General features: G+C 36.6%; 2 protein-coding genes across 8 annotated transcripts in view; one reads left to right on the top strand and one right to left on the bottom strand.

Moving 5' to 3' along the window:
- Positions 1 to 13,006, top strand: part of LOC123678191 (chromodomain-helicase-DNA-binding protein 7) — a 32,926-nt gene extending 19,920 nt beyond the window's left edge. For 4 of the 7 annotated variants that reach the window (XM_045615076.1, XM_045615077.1, XM_045615080.1 and 1 more), the window contains exons 6-14: positions 1,273 to 1,506; positions 3,254 to 3,527; positions 4,361 to 4,498; positions 5,106 to 5,590; positions 5,669 to 6,465; positions 6,591 to 7,020; positions 7,924 to 8,077; positions 8,137 to 9,079; positions 10,104 to 13,006. In XM_045615076.1, coding sequence (XP_045471032.1) covers positions 1,273 to 1,506; positions 3,254 to 3,527; positions 4,361 to 4,498; positions 5,106 to 5,590; positions 5,669 to 6,465; positions 6,591 to 7,020; positions 7,924 to 8,077; positions 8,137 to 9,079; positions 10,104 to 11,638 — 4,990 coding nt within the window. In that variant the 3' untranslated portion in view covers positions 11,639 to 13,006. The remainder of the gene's footprint in view (positions 1 to 1,272; positions 1,507 to 3,253; positions 3,528 to 4,360; positions 4,499 to 5,105; positions 5,591 to 5,668; positions 6,466 to 6,590; positions 7,021 to 7,923; positions 8,078 to 8,136; positions 9,080 to 10,103) is intronic. The other 3 variants (XM_045615081.1, XM_045615083.1, XM_045615082.1) reach the window with 3 other exon arrangements.
- A 632-nt stretch (positions 13,007 to 13,638) lies between these two features.
- Positions 13,639 to 23,117, bottom strand: part of LOC123678192 (protein timeless) — a 32,504-nt gene continuing 23,025 nt past the window's right edge. The window contains exons 6-14 of the mRNA XM_045615084.1: positions 21,605 to 21,965; positions 19,641 to 19,933; positions 18,761 to 18,959; positions 18,158 to 18,270; positions 17,665 to 18,098; positions 15,188 to 15,388; positions 14,961 to 15,114; positions 14,748 to 14,816; positions 13,639 to 14,666 (exon numbers count right to left, since the gene is read on the bottom strand). Of these exons, the coding sequence (XP_045471040.1) occupies positions 14,447 to 14,666; positions 14,748 to 14,816; positions 14,961 to 15,114; positions 15,188 to 15,388; positions 17,665 to 18,098; positions 18,158 to 18,270; positions 18,761 to 18,959; positions 19,641 to 19,933; positions 21,605 to 21,965 (2,044 nt within the window). The 3' untranslated portion in view covers positions 13,639 to 14,446. The remainder of the gene's footprint in view (positions 14,667 to 14,747; positions 14,817 to 14,960; positions 15,115 to 15,187; positions 15,389 to 17,664; positions 18,099 to 18,157; positions 18,271 to 18,760; positions 18,960 to 19,640; positions 19,934 to 21,604; positions 21,966 to 23,117) is intronic.

The raw sequence follows: 23,117 nt of genomic DNA, 5'->3' as shown, positions 1-23,117 counted from the left end.
GCTTGATTGTAATTGAGATATCTCCCTGTAATTCTGTGGTAGTTTTCATGATAGAAGCAGAGGCTTATCAACATGTCTGTTTTGTGAGAAATGGCTGTTTACCCTTAAGCTTCGAGAGCTGCAGTGTATTTTACTAAGGCAATGTTTTTTGCCAATACAATTTTCAAAATTGAGAGGAAGAATTTTCTAATTTGAAAGTTTTGAATTGAATTTTTGACAATCCAGCGAATCGTCATTGAAAAATTATTAATGCAATTTGTAAAATACTTGCTAAATCATTTAATGCAATGTGTTTGGAGTGTCTGTACCTTTGTATATTAGCCTCATCACTGTTTGGAATCATTGATTTTTTTAATTCGACACAGAGTAAATGAGGTTGGGAAATATCCTGAAAGTCAAAAACACTATCCTGTTAGTTCCCCCCATTTTTGCCCAAGTTTTTTGAACGTTTGCTTTATGTAGTGAACTGATAAATGATGTCTCGACTAACATATAACATCAAGAGAATCAGATGAAGTAGGAAACAAAGGCACTTTGCGATGCCGATTGACAAACAGAAAAATTTCGAGATTTGAAATTCGAAATTCTCGTAAAGTTGAAAAAATTGAGGGTAATTTTCTCTCAAACGAAGCGAAACTTCAATATGTTCAATGAAGGTGGAAAAAAGAGAAATGATTTCTATTACTCAAGGCCAATTAAGAAAAATAGAGGATATACTATAAAATATGTAAATCTTCATGAATTCCTGCTAGAACTATAAAACATTCAAACACTGCAAAATATATAGAGACTGTATATTTTCCTCCTGTCAAGTAGCTTGAGAATTTATTTTGAATATGTAAGAATAAACGTGTTAGTCAGCTAGTTAGCAATAGGCATCGGTTAAAGTTGGTTTTCTTGTTTTAATGAATTCAATGATGGAAACTATCAAGTGCACAATAAAAAATGATACTAATAAGCCTTCATTCATTTGTTATCGTAGACTGTGGCCTCGCAGAATTTTATATTTGACGTTCAGTGTCTTTGGACATGGAGTCCCCATTATTATCACTGAATGAGTAATCGACATGTTTTATAGTGGTTGAATACACCGGAATCTATTAAAAAACTTTGACATTCGCGAATATTTTAATCAAAACAACATTCGATAGTCACCATCACCCTCATTGCACCTAATTCAAGTTTCGCTTCGGAAGAACGAGAGATGGCGCATCCGGCAAAACGAGTCGTTCGTAATTCCAAAATTTACAATTGGCGTAACGTAATCCACAGTGCCTTGCCGATAAATCCTCCCGTTACGGAGCAATTGCCTACCGAGTGGTGGGACACAGAGTGTGACAAGTCTCTGCTCGTTGGCACGCTGAAGCACGGCTATGAGAACTACACTGCGATGCGCGCCGACCCTAACCTTTGTTTCCTGTCCCGCTGTGGCCCCCCCTCCGATCGAGATCTTCAGATGTTGGCGGCCTCGACGAACTTGCAACCATCGACGCCCTCTACGGCAAAGTGAGTAAACTTTATAACAAAATTGGAGCCTCGAGGCGGACTCACCTACAGGATCTTAATTTCCTACTCTGTTTACTTTATATATATACTAACTTTTCACCCGCTCTTTTCTTCTCGATGACTCTCATGGATCTGTTTTCGACTCACAATATGGTGTATTGTTCATTTAATTTTATTGCTTTCGTTGTCGGTTATTTCTTTCAGGTAATTTGGCAGTATTCTTGTGACATGTACTCCTAAAGTCCAATTTCATTAATGATTTTCCCCCAAAATTTCATAATCCAAATTAGTTTTTATGTTCACGCTTTAAACCTACAAGGATTTTAAAATATGTGAAGTTAACTTAAACAAATAGTAACAGCGATTTATTGCTCATATGAAATACATACGCAAAGAGCCATTGAACTCAAGTCTTTCAGGTCATTGAAATTATAGTTCAAAAGCCAGACGTTACTTATTCTTTTATCAACAAAATATGTGCTAACTAAAGCATGGCTAACTTTTATCATATTTTGATGTTAAATTCAATAGGCGGTTTTTCCTGCTAAACAAAATAAAGTTCATAAGAAAATAACGTAAGCATACTTACACGAAAATTGAACTCAGAAATGATTGAATTATGACAATCAGAACATACGACAAAATAAATTCTAAAAATGTAATTTATTGTAATATTTTCGATAATGATATACACAATAAATAACTAATAAAGAATAAAAATATAAGGAAGTTCACAAATTTTTGTGATCTACAAGTAGATAAGATAACGTCTGGGTGCTCTATCATATTTAATATTTTACAAAGCGAAAAAAAAAAGAAATTACGCAGCACTAATTTTTTTCTATATGATGAGCATATGAGGTTACTTGAGTGCTACATTCATTTGTTAATAGCTTTTTAATCCAATTTCAATATCTAACCTGGTTCTTCTGCATATTCTAAAAGTTCATATAGAAAACCAAATATATCTTCAGATGACCTCAACGATACATTCCTACTAAGCAACTAAGCCAATCGTCCCACAATCAAATCATAAAATGACTAGCAATATCTGCAGGGGGCTAAATGTAATTTTAAAGGTTGATAATGAAATTGGATCTAAGTAATACAGGGGTTATTTATATTGGGAGTGAATTCATTTGAAATGGCTGCTATTCACACTGTAGTCAACTTTTTAATCCTTTTTCTTTTAAAAATTAGCTATGAAATTCATTATTAATATTAATTTATTTATCCCATTAATTTTTATAATTGAATTTGTTCGCTATTTGATTATTTGGGATTATTGTTTACTACAAATTTTTCATTTTGATTCTTATCACAGTCATAATTATACAAACGTTTCGGGTAGAACCCTTTTTCATTGTCTCTGTGGGTACTGTAATGAATAACTACCTATTTAACATCTCTGATAATCAAAGAACTTCATAATGAATAATGCCAACTTGACGCAACTCAAAATAAAATGATATTATTGAAAATCCATGAAAGTTATCGAAAACTAGGAGTTTAGCCACATTTAGACATTAATTTTGTGGATTATAATTTCCATTTTGCAACTACTAGCTTGTCTTTTAGCATAACTATTTTCAATTATCAGTGCATGTATATTATTATTATTAAAATTGCGGACAAAAGGTAAGATCAATAATAAAGATGAGAACCAGTAGGGAAACTTAGAGCATTAGAATATAATTTACACTGCCCTTGTTACAATTTCACATTTCAATCCCTTTTTCTTCTGTAGTAACGAGGAAGAAGCAGAAGATGATGACGGTACTGACGAGACTAAATCCAAAACCAAGGAAAATACAGATTCGGAAATTCCCGAACCTTCACCTGGACCGTCAGGGTCCTCAGAGACTCATAATCCTGACGAGGAAATGAGGACAGAAGAACCATTGGACGATAAGCAATGGCCCACTATCACAGATCTCAACACCAGATTGAGAAGGGTTATAACCTCCTATCAAAGAAGCTATCGTAAGGAAGAACAGAAATTGGCTAATAGCAAATTGAAGGTAAACAATACTGAGGATTCCTTTTGGTTTGAGTGTTTGGCAATTATTTTTTCATCTAGGTACCATACAAAAATCTTAAAAGTAATGATAGTCTTTTCTGAAAGAATGTTTGCCAGGACCTCGTGTTCATTTAATTTCTTTTTATGATTTAAAAGTTTAAAATTTTCATGTTATTATCAGTAAATCTCAATATAGATATTGAATGTGCTTCCAGGACATGTTTTGTTGCTTGGATTGTTCTAATTGTTATTTTAGTTGTATCATTTCACCATCATTTCAAATAGATTTAACTCATTTCATAAATTTTACTATCTTTATTGGCAGTTCCTTACTATTTCCACTGAATGAATCCAAGAACTGAAGACGTTTATATTCATGTATCTGCAAAAGTTATGAATTCAAAGGAGTCATACTTGTTAAAGGGTAAAATTATTTTAAGAAGTGCTGGATTTACTTTCATTTAAAATTTAGAATTATAATTATTAAATGTAAAATATGTTTCAAGTGAATAAGTAAAAAATGTACTAAGTAGAAAGCATCTACATATGTATATAATGAGTCTTTAATTTATTTTTATAAATCTATTGAACTTCACGATGAAATCCAGAGAGTTTACTTCAGTAGTTAATAAGCGTCTATAGAGGGTGAATATACGGGCTCCACGTTCTTTTATGTTTCATTCAGTGTATTGCCATCAAGATTATAAATTCAATCATCGTTTGCATCATGGCTGTGTTATCTCCTTCATAAAATACTTTTACGAGAGATATGCACTAGCATGTTGCGCGCTTCTTGTCTACCTGTTAGTATGTAGTTATTGCACTTGTGTCCAGAACGCCATAGAGCCTCCATCCATGTCCTCACCGTTGGCAGCATTGGCCCAGGTCACCCAGCAGTTCGATGGAAGGGACTCTGTTCCAGGCCTAGGACTTCCTGGCTGGGATCTCCAGCAACTGGCGCTCTACCTTCTCGTGAGTAATTCCGATATGTTTCTTCTAGTTGTTTTTTTTTTCCTTATATTTTGTTTTTGGTCAATGTTAGTTTTGATATGTGATTGTGATCTTTACTCAATACTGACCGTAACTAGATCATTTCTAATGTAACTAATCAGTAGTATTTTTTATCAGAGTAATATACACTAATTCAAATGCAAACATAACTGGTCTTTCTTATGCCAGGTTTTCATTAACACCTTCTTAGTGTTTTTCATTATGAATATTCAAATTAATTGACAGAAATTTTTCAAATAAATGAACCGTTTTTATAGAGAGATACATCCAATATAATTAACCATACAATTATTAATTTAGTATTTTGGCACTTTTAAAGGGCTGTAGTGTTTGGACCTACAATTTAACATATGTATAACCACTGACCTTCCCTGAATTCCTTACCCCTCAAGATGTTCCTTCAAATTAGAAGTCGTTAACAAGGTAAGCCCTCTAGATCTCTGTATGTTGCGTGTAGCATCTCTTCTCAATCATCACCTAACCTAGACATTCACTTTGAATATTCGAACATTGCGTCTCCTACTAACCATATCAGGTAAATCTAGAAGTGTGATACTAAACGTTTCAGAAGATGGAACGCCAGGGTAAGCAGGTCATTGAGCAGGCCATGAGGGAGAAGGAGAAACTGACGATCAACAAGAGATGGACCAAGAGAGAAGAGGCGGACTTCTTCAGAGTGGTGTCATCTTACGGGGTGGTTTACTACAGAAAGAGGAAGGCCTATGATTGGTATAAGTTTAAGCAGCTGTCGAAACTGGAGAAAAAGACTGATGAAGAATTGACTGAGTACTACAAGCACTTCGTGATGATGTGTAAGAAGCAGACAGGTATATTGAATGAGGAAGGAAGTTACGATGCTACCATAGAGCATATAGGGGAGGAGAAGGCCAGAAGAACACTGGAGAGGTTGGAACTATTATCAAGAATAAGGGAAGAAGTTATTACTCATCCGAAACTGGATGAACGTTTGAAGGTCTGTGTAACATCTGCAGATATGCCAGATTGGTGGATCTCTGGCAAACATGATAAGGAGTTGCTAATAGGTGTTGCCAAGTAAGTATTACTGTTGCATTAAGTGTTGAAAAATCCTTGAGAAAGTGGATGTATATAACATTCGTTATTTTATTTCAGACATGGATTAGGGAGAACAGACTATTACTTACTGGATGATCCAGGCCTATCCTTCCATCAAATCCTAAGAAAGAAAGTGACTTCTCACGAGGCCAAAGAATCTAAAGACGCCATTAAATTGGGTAGTCGAGAGGACATATTGAAATTGAATAAAGATGAACTATTGGTAAAACTAGAAAAAGGTGAAGGTATCCTGAAGATAGAAAAAGTCGTAAAGAAAGAAAATGCTGATGAAAAAGACAAAAAAGAAGTAGAACAAGACAAGACCGAACTTGCTGTTGTCAAATCAGAGACTGAGGAAAACCCAGCACAGGAGCAAGAACCGACTGAAACTAAAGAAGTAGTAGAAGAAGAAGAGAAACCTAAAGAAGACAAGAAAGAGGAAGAGGAAAAAGAAAGCGTTGAAGTTAAGGAGGGTGAAGAGAAGGAAACTCAGGAACCCGAAGATATGTCTAAGGCACCTGTGGAAAGTAAACCAATAGAAGCAACAAAGAAGACTCAGATTGAAGAAGAGAACGACTTATGTTCCAAACAAGCAGCCGAACTCAAAGCCATGTTCCCCGACTTAGAGGTTATCCAGCCTCTGTCCAGGCTCTCCCAGATCGACACCTTTGTCCTAAGAGACAAGCAGGAAACTGGTGCCTTGGACTTTAGCGAAACCACTGTGGCTCAGCTGTTCAACAACGCTGTGAAATGGCCCAAAGAATACGCTATTCAAGTGAGACTCCAGCACATAATCTATGCCGTGGAAACCAAGGAGTGGCCAGCTTCCAAGAGTTTCTCGGCCTACGCCACTGGTATGTATATTTTTATTGGTAAAAATCTAATTTTTCACATGTTTATGAAACACAAAGTTATTCAACAATGATGATATAAATGTATTATATGTTGATGTCTGATCAAACAATTTGATTGAATTCAGGTATTGGTAATGAGTTCGACATTCCAATCCATGAGCTTCCCAACGATCCTCCCAAGAGAGAAACTTCCACCCCAATGTCTGTAGATTCGGATATTAATACGAAGAAGAGGAAAAGACACATAGCCATCGATGTGGAGACCGAAAGAGCCAAGTTGCATGCTTTATTGAATAGCACCAGTCATCTGGGCAACCCGATGATGAAACATTCCATGGGTTGGGGCGATAATGATGATTCAGAGGACTCTAGGAGGTCAACACCTGTTCAGAGCACATTGCAACCGCCTCCTGCGCATCAAGGCACTTCGAGGATGATGGGTAACATGAACATGTATGATATGAAGTATCACTCGCCGATTGCGAAGACTATCGGACAAACTACTGTCATACCTGGTACTAGCAGTACGCTGACTCCAATCGATTTGAGTTCTAGGTGAGTCGATTATTTAATTCTTATCAAACAGTTACTAGCAGATTTTAATATCTGATTTAACTTGCTTAGTATATATGATCCACTTGTCATTAGTCAAAACATTTTTTTACAAAACATCAGTTTGGAATTTAATAATAAAAACAAAAGCAGTTCATACATTATTGCCTCATATACGTAAAATAATTATTAGCATGAATTAAAGTTGAATAATAGTGAATGTTTGCTTTTTGCATGAACGTAGAAAAAATGTTGTATGCAACTCGTGCAAAAATTGTTTATTGCACTCGACGTGAAATTGTCTGACGAGGCCGTTAGGCCAAGTTGGACAACACGTCGAGTGCAATAAACAATTTTTGCACGAGTTGCATACAACATTTTTTCTACGTTCATGCAAAAAGCAAAAAATGATTTATTGAGGTGCGGCACTAGGTGTAGGAAAATGAAAAGGGCAACTTGAATACTTTATTATTAATATCGATTTGCATTGAAACAGGAACTAATATGTTACGAACAATTCAACTCAAACTTCATTTTACCCTCAATGTTGAAAGTGAATGAACAATTGGTGCAATTTTCAATATGAATATTTCGTAGTGAAGTACTTTTTAAATCCACTTCTTGATTTGTTACTGCTGTAAACGTACTAGTACTTGGTAACTGTACATCGTTATTTCCTTCAGGCTGAAATATTTGTTTGTCATGATGACAGCACGTTGAAGTAGAATGACAGATGAGTACAATAAAAACTTTATTGCACTAGTGCAATAAAGAACTTCTTTTTCCACTAAATATAGTTCAATAAAGTTGTGCTTTTTGCATGAATGTAGAAAAAAGATTTTATAGTTGCCTATGCAATAGAATCCATTACTGAAGAGCCATACAATTTTTTTTTATTTGTTACAGCATTCCCAAACCTGAAAGACAAATGACCGATATGGGCGAAGTTCAAGACTTTTCCATGCCTTCCAAGAAGATGGCAGGTGGCAATTCATCATCAAAAATGGGCGGTAACAAACTGGACGACACCTTATCCAAGCTCATGAAAAGAAAGAACTGCGTAAGTTACACTTCTCAATATTGTCAATACCATCGATAACCTAACTTTTTGTATTTCAGCCCGAACCTGAACCTTTGGTAGGAAAAGAAAAGAAACGAAAAAAATTGGACGAAATCGTACTAGGATTATCCGCAGCTAAAGAACAATCATTGTTTCCTGAACCTTCGAAGAAGCCTACGATTCCGCCAAGCGTTACGTTAACCCCTACCTCGGCGCCAGTTAGTAGTTCGCACAATCAATCACAAAAACCGTTCACGATCACAGTCACTTCCGTACCTTCTTCATCTGCATCCCGGAACGTATCGATGCCGAACATGATGCCTACGATGCCAGGTTCTAGCAAGGACAGCTTCTCGTCCTTCCTGGCCCAAGCTGAACAGCAGAACCTGCTTTTGAAGAAGCAACAACAGCAACGAAAGAGCTACGAGGCTATGATAGCAGATATCAGCAAAGTGTCTGACTACAGCGCCAAGGTGAATTCGTTCTCGCACGAGGCCAAGGTTAACAAGTGGTTGGCGGAACAGAATGCGGCCTTAGCTGAGCAGCCCTTGGGTGCTGATTATCTTTCGCCGCGAAGAAGAAGACCCAGGATCGATCCTTCGCTTTTAGACTGGAAGAAACTTACAGGAGACGAAAACGTGTCCGTTATACACAGGGTGAGCGGTAAGAAACTGACAGGACCTAAGGCGCCAACTTTAAAGAGGCTGGGACAGTGGTTGTTGGAGAATCCTATGTATGATATAGACCCTAAATGGTCGGAGTTGGTGAAGGAAAGGGGTAACCTAAGCCATGATCTGCAGAAACGAGTACAGGGTGGTTCATGTTCCTCAGGTACATCGAAAAAGGGTAATATGCCTGGTAGACCCCCTCTCATGGCTAGTCCTACTGGCTCCAACTCAAGCGTGGGTTCTGCTAGTATCAACACGTCATTGCCGTCGAATTTGTCATTCCCCAATTTGACTGGCGCTGGACTTGGAGGCATAAATTCTAATCTTCTTTCAGGTAAGTGGCTAATATAAAATTTTTAAGCTATTTGGCTAATATAAAATTTTTAAGCTATTTTCTAAATCTCTCCGTTATTTCTTGTTCATCTGTAAAATGTTCTTGATATTTTTCGAAACAGAAAGGACGACAAATTAAAGAAAAATCTAAACCACAGGAAAAGTCACAAAAAAATAAAAATTAAAAAAACAAAATGTTTTCAATTCTTTATTGAAAGATTTATTGAGATCATGTGTTTGGTATAAAAATTGAGAAGTCCCAATAAAAAAAAATAGTATTGTGTTCCATCACTTTCGGACCAGCCCGTAAAAAAAAAAAATTCAAACTTATGCGCTGAGTGATGTCGATTCCGTCAAAATTTGAATCATTCAAAATCTACAGGAGTTATCGACTAATTGAGCACTTTTGACTCACTTTGTAGATTAGGCACTTGGTTAATTTGCCCTGTGAAACTTTTAATGATTTTTATGGTTTGATAAGAAATTTATATCATGATATATTTTTCAAAAGGGAAAATTTTATTTGTTAGAGAAATTGTTGATTTACATTTAAAAACACAATTTCGTATTATAACTACAAAACTAATTGCAATAAAAAACAAATTATAACACCAATGGATTCTACTGAAAGAGTTCCTATAGAATGTTTTTGTTTATGTTCATAACACTAGTAATGAAGAAGTTATGAAACTTTTCATTTCACGCCATTTTCCAATTTTCTCTTATAGCTTGAAAACAGTTTATGAGGTTACAGTTTCACAAAATTAATAATTCTTTCAAAAATCGAGCCCGAAACTGTGCCATTCATTTCCTTCAGCTCAAAGGAATTCTGAGATATCTTCACTAGATAACGAATTTTGCGATACCCGATGTTGATAGGGATTCCTCGAGACGAACGTTTGCACGGTTGATCTAACCCATCCCACGGATAATCTGCGCACGATTGATCGCGGTTTTACTGTATATAACATTTTTTTGCCGATTCTTCCGTTATCACAAGTAACAACCTAACAACGATTTTGCAGGTCTATCCGGTTTGGGACAGTTCGATCCGAAGAATAGTCCATTGCTGATGCCGTTCGCAGGTTTGCCCAACATGGGAGCTCTGGGATCGATGGGCGGTCTCGGTAACCTCAACAACATGAATCTCTTCGCCAACCTGGCCGGTTTGGGCCTGCCAGGTTTAGGGATGGATCCTTCAGCCTTGGCAGCTGCAGCTGCCGCTGCAGGTGTGGGCCCAGATCCTCAGAAGTCCAGTGGCAAAGGAGGAGGTGGCGGTAAGCAATCTAAGCCTCAGGAGGCTCACAGTTCCAGCAAGTCCTCCACACCTTCTTCCGGTAACTCGATACCGACTTCCAACCCATTCCCGTTCTTCTTCCCGAACCCCAGTTTGTTGTACACACCACTGGGATTGGGAGGATTGAACCCGTTTACGTTGCAACCTGGGATGTCGGCAGCGTACGACACTTTGGCCCAACAGTGCGGTTTGCTCAACGGCGGTAACATGACTGCGGCTCCTTCGCCGAATTCAAAATCTGGGAAATCCAGTATGGGTTCTAGAGCTTCAGCGTCCTCCACTATGACCACCTCCTCTTCCTCCAAACCGAGAACCTCCAGTAGGGACGCCCACCTCCAGCAGCTGTTGCTTCCTCCTGATACACAGATTCTAGAGAGCATTACTAAAGCAGCAAGTTCCTTGGACGCTTCACTCAAACAGATAAAGAATGACAAGAAGGAAGAGAAGCGGCGGGCGTTGGAAAGCTTGAGAGGTATGCTGCCCACTGACTTCACCACGCCCGATAAATTGAAGGACAAGAAGGACTTGCCAGGCTTGTCCGATTTTACTAAGTTGCTGGAGGCTCAAGTGAACCAAACGGCGAAAAAGACGCAGGAACAGCAAATGAAGGAGGCCATCGAGCAACTTAGTAAAAACAATGCGGAACTGATGATCTCAAAGGCATACGCACCGGAGAACCCGATGATGATGGCGTCGTCGACCAAGCGTCACCGAGACAGCACGGAACAAAACCTTGACGATAACCCATCGAAAAAACTGAAAGAACTAACAGAAAAAATACCGGCGATGACTAATACCAAACCCCCAGGTGGGGAATCCGAAAGCGTTGATATTGAAGCTTTGCTGCCACCCTCTACGGTGGTCAAGCGATCGGGAGAGGAAACGGAAGCACCCAAGGCGGAAATTCCGCCTGAACCCATTCAAACCTTGGAGGAAGAACCTTTGGTTGAAGAAAAGAAAGAGGAGATGGAGGAGGAGAGGAAGTACGAGGAGGTTGGAGAACCGCAACAGCCGATGATAAACGAGGCAGAGGAGAGAGAAACCGCGTCACCACCAAAGAAGAGTACAAAACGCACCCGAGGAAAGCGTAAATCTGGTGATTTACCTCCTATCGATCCAGAATCAGTGCGGGAGAAGAAGAACCTACGTTCAAGTGCTAGTCGATCTGCGGCCGCTGCTGCTGCCCGTGCTGCTGCAGCTGAACACGCCGCTGCTAAGTTAGAAGCCGAAAAACTGCGTGAGAGTGGTAATGCTGAAGTGTAGTAAGGTCCATTCGTAAGGAAACGGCTGGTTATCTTACGGTAACTTTGAGGATTTAACGGTCAGTGGAAATAATTTTTGAAGACGTTAACGAAAGTATTTTCCTTTTGGTCGTTTTGTTACAAAGTTATCTAGGAAGTTTAACAAGGACGATGGCCTACATCGCAATTGTTATAAGGGCAAACGAAGTGAACTGTGATACATGAAGCTAAAAGAAATTAGAAGGAACGCTTTTTAGTGGTTAAAACTTCTACTTAAATGGACTTGGTAAAGCGATTGTTCAAAAAGAGATGCAGTCTAGGTTTCTAAATAGACAACTGGAAAATGAAAAATACGCTTGATAAATTTTACTATGTATTCCTCCCACTTTATTAACAATGAACTACTTAGGGTTACTTATTGCGATAAGCTTGAATATTTGGAATTTGTTGTCTCGACCTTGGATGGAATGCATTAGAGAACTCGGAGATATGTAGGGTGTCTTTGAAATGAATCTTCATTTTGATTTTTTACCGAACTTTGATTGTTCTTCTGGAATATTTCAAACAATATAATTGGATACATTGTTTTCAATAAATTTCAACTTGATTTAAACCATACTCCATCGAATAATCATAGGGTCATGAACATAATCTTATACATTAGGGAAAGTTAAAAATAAAGATTAAAGTCTTCATAGAATTGACCATGTCATATAGAGCATTTATGTTTTTTGCAGTTGATATCCCTGATTGAAGAATTAACTTCCAAAGATTTGCATATTCTGCAATTTCTTGTGTTATCCAATCAAACAAAAATATCACTCATAAATGATCAAAATGAAGAAGTCAAAAAGCTCTAAGCATTCCGTTTGAAAGAGGACAAAGTAATAAGTATATTCGAAGACTCGAATGATAAGGAATGGGACATGCATCTGATAGTTGTTGCCCACATCGATGATGTTGGTTACTCTTTTTTCTCCTGTATATTTTCTGCTTTCTTTGTGTAAACATACTATTGGAATATGTCCTGTTGCAAAGAATGATATTTTTTCCACTCAGTTATTTTATACAATTTGTATATAATATACTTAAAGTATTATGACTTATAATTTTCCGACAGTGTGCAAAATGTGTAAATAAAACTTAGTGTTTTTATTTCAATTTTTTTATTTAATCGTGTACGTTGATTAGAGGTATAAGAAGTCTGATGAATATTTATTATTACTTTTCACCTTGATCTTTGAATCCGGTATTTATTTAATGAAACCGCATTTTCGTGATTTAGATCTGCTGTTGTCATACTTACGACGTATACACGTATCATAGCATGGTAGCTCTCTCATTTATTGTTATAATGTTCATAATAGATAATTAAATGATATAAATCCAACTAACGCCTATTTTTCAACCTTCCATCGTTCATTAGGTCATGTGGTGAACATTTAAAACTACATGGATCTTTTGGAACATTCCAGATTAATCAAAAAGGAGTTATTTCAATAAAATTAATGATTCAAGTATGAATAAGTTCTCCTTTATAAATGAACAATTCAAAAATAAGGGTAAATGAAAAAAAGATTTATGCTCTGGTTCATTCAAATGATTTTGTTTCATTCATGGAAGTAAAATTGTAAAATAAAAGTTCGCTGTAATATAAGGGCAGATATTTTTCTGGAATTGGCTATTTTCAGCTTTTCTTTGAAATAAATAGAGCTAGAATAAATAATTTTTCTGTTTGCAAACACTAGATAAATTTTGCACCATACATATAACAGTATAACACATTTAGATGTTCCTAAAAACATCTCATGTATTTGATTATACTGTTGATAATGCTGGTACATAAATAAATGTCAAAAACAATTGTATTGATTGTGAAAGCTCACGAAATTTGAGATGATTTCTTTGTAGAAACGAAATATTGTCAAATGAAGAGATAAAGATATTTATATAATGTTTTCAAAACATTTTTGCCATTTATCTTTTTACACTATAAAATTAATGAAATATTAAACAATGAAGTAAACTAAAGTCAAACAACTAAGTTTTTTATTTTTTAGAAAACTATACAACAAAATAAGAAATTTAACAATATCTGAAGTTTTTTTTGAATTCTTCCAAAAATAGGAACTGACATTCATTGAAAAAATACATATAACAAATAAACATAAAAATGTACAGATTTTTCAATGGCACTCAGTAAACTTATTTTCTCTGTACTTTCATAGAAACTGCAAACACTTTATGTGTAAAGAACAGCCTTTATCTTAAGATTATATGGAACTGATGATAATTCAGCATCCACTATTGATACACCTGTACATTAACTTAAAGAATCTAAACATAATTGTTTAGGCCCATTTCTACAGAGATTTATATAAACCCTGAAGTTGGCACAATCATATTTTACTTTTCTTTTTCTCTATTTACATTTTATATCTTTTGAGATGGAACAACTTTCCTGTCAACTAGGTCTTCTATTGGATTAGAAATCTTATTGATTATTAGTGCTACACACTTCAATTATCACTATTAGAAAGAAGTATAAATTTTGAAAACTGTTTCTCATTATGTACGTAACTTTATTTACCAATAATTTTTATTGGCACCTCGGCCATGGTTAACTGTAGTTTATTGAAGCACTCACTGAATTTAGAGTACCATAACAGTATTTTGTTCCAAACATTTTCAGATATGAATTTCTACACCAGGGTTTGTAAGCATCTGTATCTCTATGTAGGCAGTTGTTAGTTTTACTTCTTTCAGTGTAAACGGACATAATCAGTTGGATCTCGACTAAATAGTTTCTAGTGTAACCAACTTAATCGTATTATAGATGGTCAACATTTTCTTCGTCGCTGACGCACATACCAGTAAGACCTGAGTAAGCTGTATCACATATACTACTGCCATCAACCTCTTGGTTAGCTGTAGAACAAGGTATTATTGAAAGAAGTGTAGAGTTCTTGAAACATGGTGCTATCTCCATTTGTGGAAAGGAATTGATGTACATTGGCTCTTCTTCGGTAATGATATTTAATTCGTCAAGTCTGTATTTTACATAAAAAATAATAGGTAAATTATGTTGAATTCAGTTTTATGTTTGTAAATTGAAATGAGGTGATAGTTACCTTTTTAAGTTGGTATCTGTTTCGGTAGAAACAGAAGATAACCTGGGTGACCAATCCATTGAATTAGGCCTGAAAAGGAATCTTTTGTTATCTGGAAAAACGAATTAGGTGGAGTTCTCCATGCATCTGATATTACAGATTCGGAAACAGAAAACATCTTTACAATCGATCTCATAATTTCGTATGCATGAAAACTTTAACTCTGCAACTTACAAAGGTGTGTAACGAAATAAGTAGGGTGTTTGTTTAGACGAATCATAAAGAAATTTGCTATGGTCCTCAGTGCCATTCTCTTCCAACTTCAAGGAATAAACTGGTTCTTTTTTATTGGGACCTTCGAATACACTGACATCAAACTTGATTTTTTCTGGAAATAAGGGGTTCTAGAGACATGTTCATGAAAATAACTTTTCGAAAGTAATAAATTATTTTCTTCTCACCTCTGTTTACAGGACCCAATTGTTGGGCTTTTCCATAAATCACTCCAACTGTCCAATAGTTAGGTATTCTGACGAATAGTCTTCCTGTGTGAGCCGGCAGGTGAAGTCCCAATTTATGCAATAACAGAACGAAAGGTGTAAATTTTAAAGCATTACTCTGTTCAGTTGTCCAGTGAATGAAAGGCAATGGTAGATCCAACACTGAAAAGAGATTTTTATTGAATAGTAGACCAACTAAGAGCAAATAGAAGACGCAAAAAAATCAATTTAATGCTTTTCCTGATATAATTCTGAAGGAATGTGGCATTGCCATTATTTTCAATGATAAACTCATGGAATTTTTCAAGTGAAAAAAAATTGATACCGAGGTCAAAATGTACCTATATATTTCATTGGGAAAAAACTGCAAGTATAGCTGTTTTTCAATTTATTTTTTTCTAATATCCGCTAAGATAGATTTTCCAATCGGTTTTAATTCAACTAATGGAGAAATAATGGTCGTTAATCGAAAATGTGAAAAATCAGAAATTTTAGAATTCATCTACTTTTTTATGTTAAGACATATAAGCTATGCATTGGTGGTTGATAGTCTTTTAGGTCACAGTCAGCGCTTCTTAGGAATATAAAGACTTTTTCATTTATCATTTTAAATGTGAATGCACTTGAAAGTTAAATTGGCGGCGTTTCTTGTTCAATATACATCGGCGTACAACTTTGCTTCCGTCGTTTTTTCGATATTAGAGGCTTTAATGTAAAAAACTGGTTATACATTTATGATTCAAAGTATTGTCCACAGCTGGTCAGTGGTCACTACTTTCTCCAATCTTTCGGGCAGTGTACGAATTGAAAGTGAATGAGTTGAAAAAACTGGTCATCTTTTGAAGCGATCCACGAAATGATCCAATTTTTTACTTCTTCATAAGACCGGAAGTGCTGGTCAGCCAAGCTGTATGCCATTGACTGAAACAAGTGATAGTCCTAGGGAGCAACGTCTTGCAGAATACGTCGGGTGGGGTAGGACTTCCCATTTCAACGTTTCCAAGTATGTCTTGGCCACTTTCGCAACATGGGGTCGAGCATTGTCATGCTGTAAAAACACTTCATCATCTCCTCGTTGTATTGCAGCCGTTTGTCTTGCAATGCTTGTCTCAAACGCATTAATTGCGTTCGATAACAATCACCTGTGATTGTTTCAGTCGGTTTTAACAACCCATAATATACTACGCCGAGCTGGTTCCACCTAATACTAAGCATGACCTTGGAACCGTGAATATTGGGTTTGCCCGTCGACGTGAAAGCATGGTCGGGATATCCCCAAGATTTTTTGTGCTTGGGATTATCGTTATGAATCCATTTTTCGTCTCCAGTCACAATGCGATGCAGAAATCTCTTCCGTCTTTCCTTGCGAGCAGCTGTTCACAAGCAAACAAATGTCGTTCAAAATCTCTCCGCGTCAACTCGTACGGCATCCAATTTCTTTGTTTCTGAATCATTCCCATGACTTTCAGGCATTGGCTTGTTTCGTAACTCCCAATGTTCCTGCCAATTCTTGTTGCATTTGCCACGAGTCTTGATCAAGTAATGCCTCAAATTCTGCATCTTCGAAAACCTTCTCTCTTCCACCGCCATGCTGGTCTTCGACGTCAAAACCACCGTTCTTGAAGCGTTAAAACCACTCTCGGCATGTTCTTCCACTAAAACGGCCTCACCATAGATAATTTGAGAGCATTCGATGAGGCTCAGCCGCAGATTCCTTCATAATAAAGCAGAAAATTAAAACTTCCCGCAAATGACAAGAATTTGGCTCGTAAGCTCACATGTTTAATCGATAATAATGGTGGATTTATGCACCGTACCTAAGAACTAAACCTAAGAATTCAGTGGCGTTTATGCACTCTCTTGTTAGTTCTTAGTTAAGGCATGCGCACGTGCTCGAACTACTTTCTATTTGTTCTATACTTTGATGTTTGACGTTGATATTTATTGTGAAAAAATTAAATTTAATTTTTTCAAATACACCTAATACTTTTCATCGATAAACACGAATGAAGAACATAAAATGATAGAAACTGGTACTCGTTAATATTGGAATTCCATGCGGCACACGTGCACTTTTATATTTTACCTGAGCCCTTAGTTCTTAGTTAACAGTTGGCCTGGTAGCGTTAGTTCTTAGGAAACCTGCATAAACGCCCTCATTGATTTGTTAGCGTTCAATTCTTAGTTCTTAGGACTGGTGCATAAATCCACCATAACTTCATGATGCAGACACAAATCGACTAACATTTCGATGGCGTTATGTTTACAAATATCTATAAGCTTATTGTATGACATCTACGATCTATTTATTTCAACTACGGCGGAAGCAAAGTTCTACACCTAATACTATTGTATTTAATTGTTGTTACATCAAGAAGAGACTTTAAACTTTCGTTCAGAATCAATTATGGAAATGTCCATGAATACGTTATGCTTACTAGAGTTATAGTAGACAGTTGGTTCTACCGTAGTACTGGCATCTCCAAATCTCTGAGGATCTTCTAGTAATAGTTTGGCGTAGCATAATTCCAAGAGAACGTCCTGCAACCAGAAGATATACTTTTCCCTACCCTCTTTGATCAGGTAACTTCTCAAGGCCTCCACTTCCTTGTCCACAGATATATCTTCGTCGTTTTTCACATCTTTCCTTCCAGCCTGAGATCTATTCGTTTCCGGTTTTTCGTTCTTGGTGAATTCCTTATATTGCTTTTCACTGATGACATTCTGCAATAGCAGATCTTTGATTATGGAAATCTGCGTTTTGTATCTCATGAGGTTATTATCGCTGTATTTCTTATTACTTTCGTCGCCCACCTCTACATTTTTCTCGCTTTCATGGGACCCTTGATTAATTTTCTCCTTTTCCTTACACCTTGAAAAAAAAATTAACCGCTGTAGATGTAAGTTAAGATTTACGGTAGAGCTACTTACTCCAATTGCTCTGAATCTGAAGTACTTTCTAGATTTTTGTCGGAAAGGTAATGGTTCTTTCTTGGCGAGTTGATAAATTTGTGAATGACATATTCGATGAGGTCAGCCCAATCCTACAAATTTAAGCTTATGAGGTTTCAAACAAAAATTCTGAAATCTGAATCATAAATGTGTGGATCATATGTTGATAACTCATCCGTTTCACATGTTTTTTAAGATTATTTCAATTTCTTTATTGTATTATCTCTATTTAAAACTCATTTCAATGTGGCAAGAGATGCAATATGATAAATTCATTGATCACATAGTCTACTGCACTGCACTGTTGATTAAAAAATTGAGTGCTGTGCCTATCGTGGCGAGGTGATAACAATAACAAAACTTAAACAGAACACTACTCGTACAAGTTCCAAACTTTTGAGAGGTTTCACAGAGACCTAAGAGTGATGGGATAAAAAATGTAGAAACATAAATATCTATCTCAACTTTCCTGGGCCTTTGGGACACCTCAGAGCTTGTGCTAGTTAGGAGAAGTTCTTATGCTGTTGATCCATATATTGATCAATATAAAGAGATGCTTTACTTATGAATGGTTATACTAACGTCGCAAACGTGGAAATCCGATTCCCATATTTGGGAGAAGGTCTTCAATATATTCGGCTGAAACAAGATGGATACATTGTCAAGGTCACCACCTATGTGGTGCATCATGGTGAAGATGCAGTTATTGATGTATTCTCCATTTTCTTTAAAGTTTTCTAGGAGAACTCCATACTGACACATTATTTCTACCTCTGCAAATCTGAAAATTGAACGCAACATATTTTTAGATTTCTTTTACATCCATAACACGTCAGTGTTTGTGCCGAACTTCAAAAGATGCGTGTTAAAATTTGGGAACATGGAGTGTAGTCTTGACCGAGATATTAAGAGTTAAGTGACGCTACATTTGTTGTTGTTTGAAAGATGGATAAAACGAGATTCGCATATTGATAAAACACTTTTTTTGAGAAAAAATACTGCGCAAGCAAACCAATGGCTTGATGAGTATTATGCAGACTTTGCTACATCGAAAATAACGGTTATAAGGTGCTCCCGGGAGGGAGGGAGGTTGGCTCTTATGAAGAAGTGATTGCTCGAAAGCAAAAAGGAATCTTTATGAAGAAAATGTATTGAAGAGCTAGGGAAGCGTTGACGTACTATATCAACATTGTGTTTTTACTGATTAGGCCAGGCTTTATTGAGTGAAGTACATAATATTTAAAATGACTTGATAGAACAGAACAATTTTCAGCATTCAAGCTTTACTGAATTGGATAACTGAGGTAGGAAATCCTTTTAGGCTAATAAGGCTTTTTAATTATTTCCTACATATCATTCTAAATTATTCAGGAAAGAACCGTTCATTCTGAAAATAAAACTTCAAATTTGGCAAACTTCCTTATGGTGATAGTGGAATTGAGTTATAATTTCAATCACTTACTTATTCAAATGTTCCATCAAACTAAACTTGGGTTTAACGTCCTTCATCTTGGAAACTCTATCCAGAAACAAGAGATAAATATGATTGGTCAGTATTAAGTCTTGCAAATATTGTCTGCTTTGTAATTTGTTGTTGTAGTGTCTCAGTAACAGAAGGAAGAAAGATCCAAGCTCTTGAGTTCCCACTATTTTTGATTGCAAACCAAGTAACACGCCTTTATCTTCCTCATTCAGATGAAGGTTCTTTTGATAAGTGTCGACTGCTTGCAAGAACTCCCTTATGGCTGTTACAACCTGCAAGAATTTGCCTCGAGATAGTTTAAGCACACCTGCTACTTTCTTATTTAATTGTCTTTTTTATATTCGCTAAAATTTTTACTGAGAAAATATAAGAGAGCCTAACCTCACAGCATAGATATAGAACTGCTAAAAGAAGATAACATAAATCAATTTCTGCACTAAACAAATATCTAGGGACAAGACCAATAAAGAATTAAGAAGAACTATGGTCATCGATCAAGCACACAATACGCTCTATTAGTGATGACGTCACACGCCGCCATTTTAGTTCTCCTGTCAGTGTTCGGAATCTAAACAAACAAATTGTCATTCAAATTAGTACGTTGCCGTTGAAGAAATTGGCTCATTTTGATAAATAAGATCATTTAAGGAACGATTTTACTATTAATTGATAGACAGAAGGCACGAGATTAATGCCAGTAAGTTCGAACTTGAAGTTCAACTAATAAACACGGCTTTTTACAAAATCTGGGGAAAGATACAGGATTCAAACTTACTAGTATTAACCTCGTTCCTTCTGTCTATCAATTAATACTGAAATCGTTCCTCAAATACTCTTATTTATGAAAATACGCTAATTCCTTCAACGACACCGTACTAATTTGAATGACAATTTATTTGTTTGGATTCGGAACACTGACAGGAGAACCAGAAATGGCGGTGTGTGACGTCACACTAATAGAGCGTTCAGCGTATAGTGCATGCAATCTAATGGTGAGAAATTTCAGAATTTGTGGTAATTTTTTACTATTACTGTTTGTTAAAAATATTTTTCTTTCAATAGAAATTATACGATCAATTAGAACATCTCTGTTTCATTTTGTTTTATCGGTATCATAATTTCATAAAAAACACCCTGTAGCTTTGTGAATATTCACTTTATAGAACTCAAATTGCAGGTTCATACAAATTTGAATCCATGCATACATTTGTGCTATGAAACTTTCCCTTTTTCAAATTTCTGATGGGGTTGCATCATCTCCAGGGGGTTGCTAGTAGAAACAAGCTTTGTATCCCAGATCATTCCCCCTGTCATCAAAAATCGACCTGCCAGAGTGTTTTCACAAATTCTGATTCGTTATTGAGTTATTGGGGGTGGACTTTAAATGAGTCACCCTGTATATAATATTCTAATGCTCAATTCTTTTATATGGAGTGGAGGCCTGGACACTCAAGTTGGCACCTCTGATGCGAATCGAAGGATTTGAAATATGAGACTTTCACAGAATGCTCTTGGACATACGAATGAGAGGGTGTCAGACTGTGTTAATGCATATAGAAAGCTAATAACAGCTATTAAAAGGCAGAAAACTGACTACCCTTGCGGGGTAGTCAGAAGCAATTGCTCCAGTTAATCAAAAGGGCAAATTAAAGGGAAACAAGGACCAGGAAGGGACAACTAATCCTGGATGACGAATATAAGAATCTGGTTAGGAATGATTGTCCAAAGAAATTTTATCCATATCTATTATGACTGGACCCTCAGGCGTAGTAGAAAAATTACTTGCTGATCAGCCAACCAATGACCTCAGGAGGAATTGCACATTAAAAGTGCACTAAAAAATGGTGTGAGATTGACCATGAAATTCAATAACATTGGTGTCTACATGAGGAATGATCGAATGCTAAAAATTAAGTTTAAAAGTTCTCCCAAATCCTGCTCACCAAATGCAGCCTCCTCAGGGATGGTTTCAGATCCACGTAGACCATTCTTCTCCTAAGTTCGAATTCCTCCAGATTCCAAACGCCTTGGAATACCAGATAGGACAATAATTCGTAAGATAACACCGGAACCAGATGTTCCAGGTCCAGTTCGAGCTGAGTTGCGAATTTAAGGAAATATGTTACCAGCCAGAAGAAATGGGAGGTGTCGATCTGGATGTGAATATTGGTCACCAGCTGGGTATGAAGGTCTTTGACCAGGGTTCCGTAGCCTTTCAGAAGAAAGTCCACCGTGAATTCTTTCAGAACGTTGGAGATATCATCGTCAGTAGGAAGATGGTGCATCAGGCCTTTCACGTTGATTCTAGATAAATGAACAGGCAAGTATAGACAATTAAAAGGCAATGTTCTAATGCTGGCATCTTGTTCTAATAAATATATTCTGATGGTTCAAAAATATAGGTACCACGGAATATTAATTTGATAAATTTTGTGCCAAAATCAAATAATGAAATTAAGTTATTCTTATTAAAAAAATGTTCGACCGACTACCAGTTCTATGGTTCAATCAGTTTACAGATCTAATATCCATGCGCGTCTGTAAATTTTAAAGATCTACTAACAGCTAGATATCAAGCTCGATCACTTTTTATATAGATATCTGGAGTCAGGAGTGTATCATTTTGTATAGGCTTAAAAAATTGCTTCAGTAGCCAGATGTTCAACAGATTCAGATATGTCTGTCCCATGATTTAGATGGACACTACTCTATTCGGAGTTATCTAATGTTACAATATACAGCCTAGAAAGGCATGAAGTTGTAGGCGAAACAACAGTTGAAAAACCGACAAAACCACAGCTATAAAGTCCGGAAATTTCTATATCTCAAAGCTTTTTAGATCTACTAGCTGTGGAGATGTATAAACTTGTAGTGGCTGTGTCTGCTCCGAGATGGCGCTATAGGTTGTATGCGCCAACTAACATCGGCCCCGGCGGGCTTAAAGGGGTCGTCGCATTGCAACAGAGTCACTCCTCAACGATATGTGAGAAGGTGTGTCTTAGGCAGAGATCGCTGGATAGCCTAACTGATGAGTCCACCAGAGATCTCGGGACGAAACACAACTCCCCGGGAGAGGGCGCATTAATACTTGGCTCGAGAAAGACTCGCCAAAAACTCTTTAGACTTGCAAGTGTTACAATTCTGTCAATTCAGCGAAAATTCTAGTGTTCTGTGGAAAATACATTGGCGTACAACTCAATAACATTTATACGTATCCGATTACTCTACTTGACAAGCGCTTATGTAAAGAGGAATTACTTTAGATATAATTGATTGATAAATGTAATGGCTGCTTGAATCAATCTTATATTCACCAGTGATGCTGATCTATCAATTCAATAATTCTATTCGGTTCTATAGGTTTGTTAGATCTACTAATATCCCTTTCAAATATAAGACGGAGCAATATAAACTAAGTAAATCGCATGGTTGCCAGGATCGTATTCGTAACGGATT

This window comes from Harmonia axyridis, chromosome 4 (genome assembly GCF_914767665.1).
Source record: "Harmonia axyridis chromosome 4, icHarAxyr1.1, whole genome shotgun sequence".
Lineage (NCBI taxonomy): Eukaryota > Metazoa > Arthropoda > Insecta > Coleoptera > Coccinellidae > Harmonia > Harmonia axyridis.
This window is presented reverse-complemented; position numbering and strand designations above follow the sequence as displayed.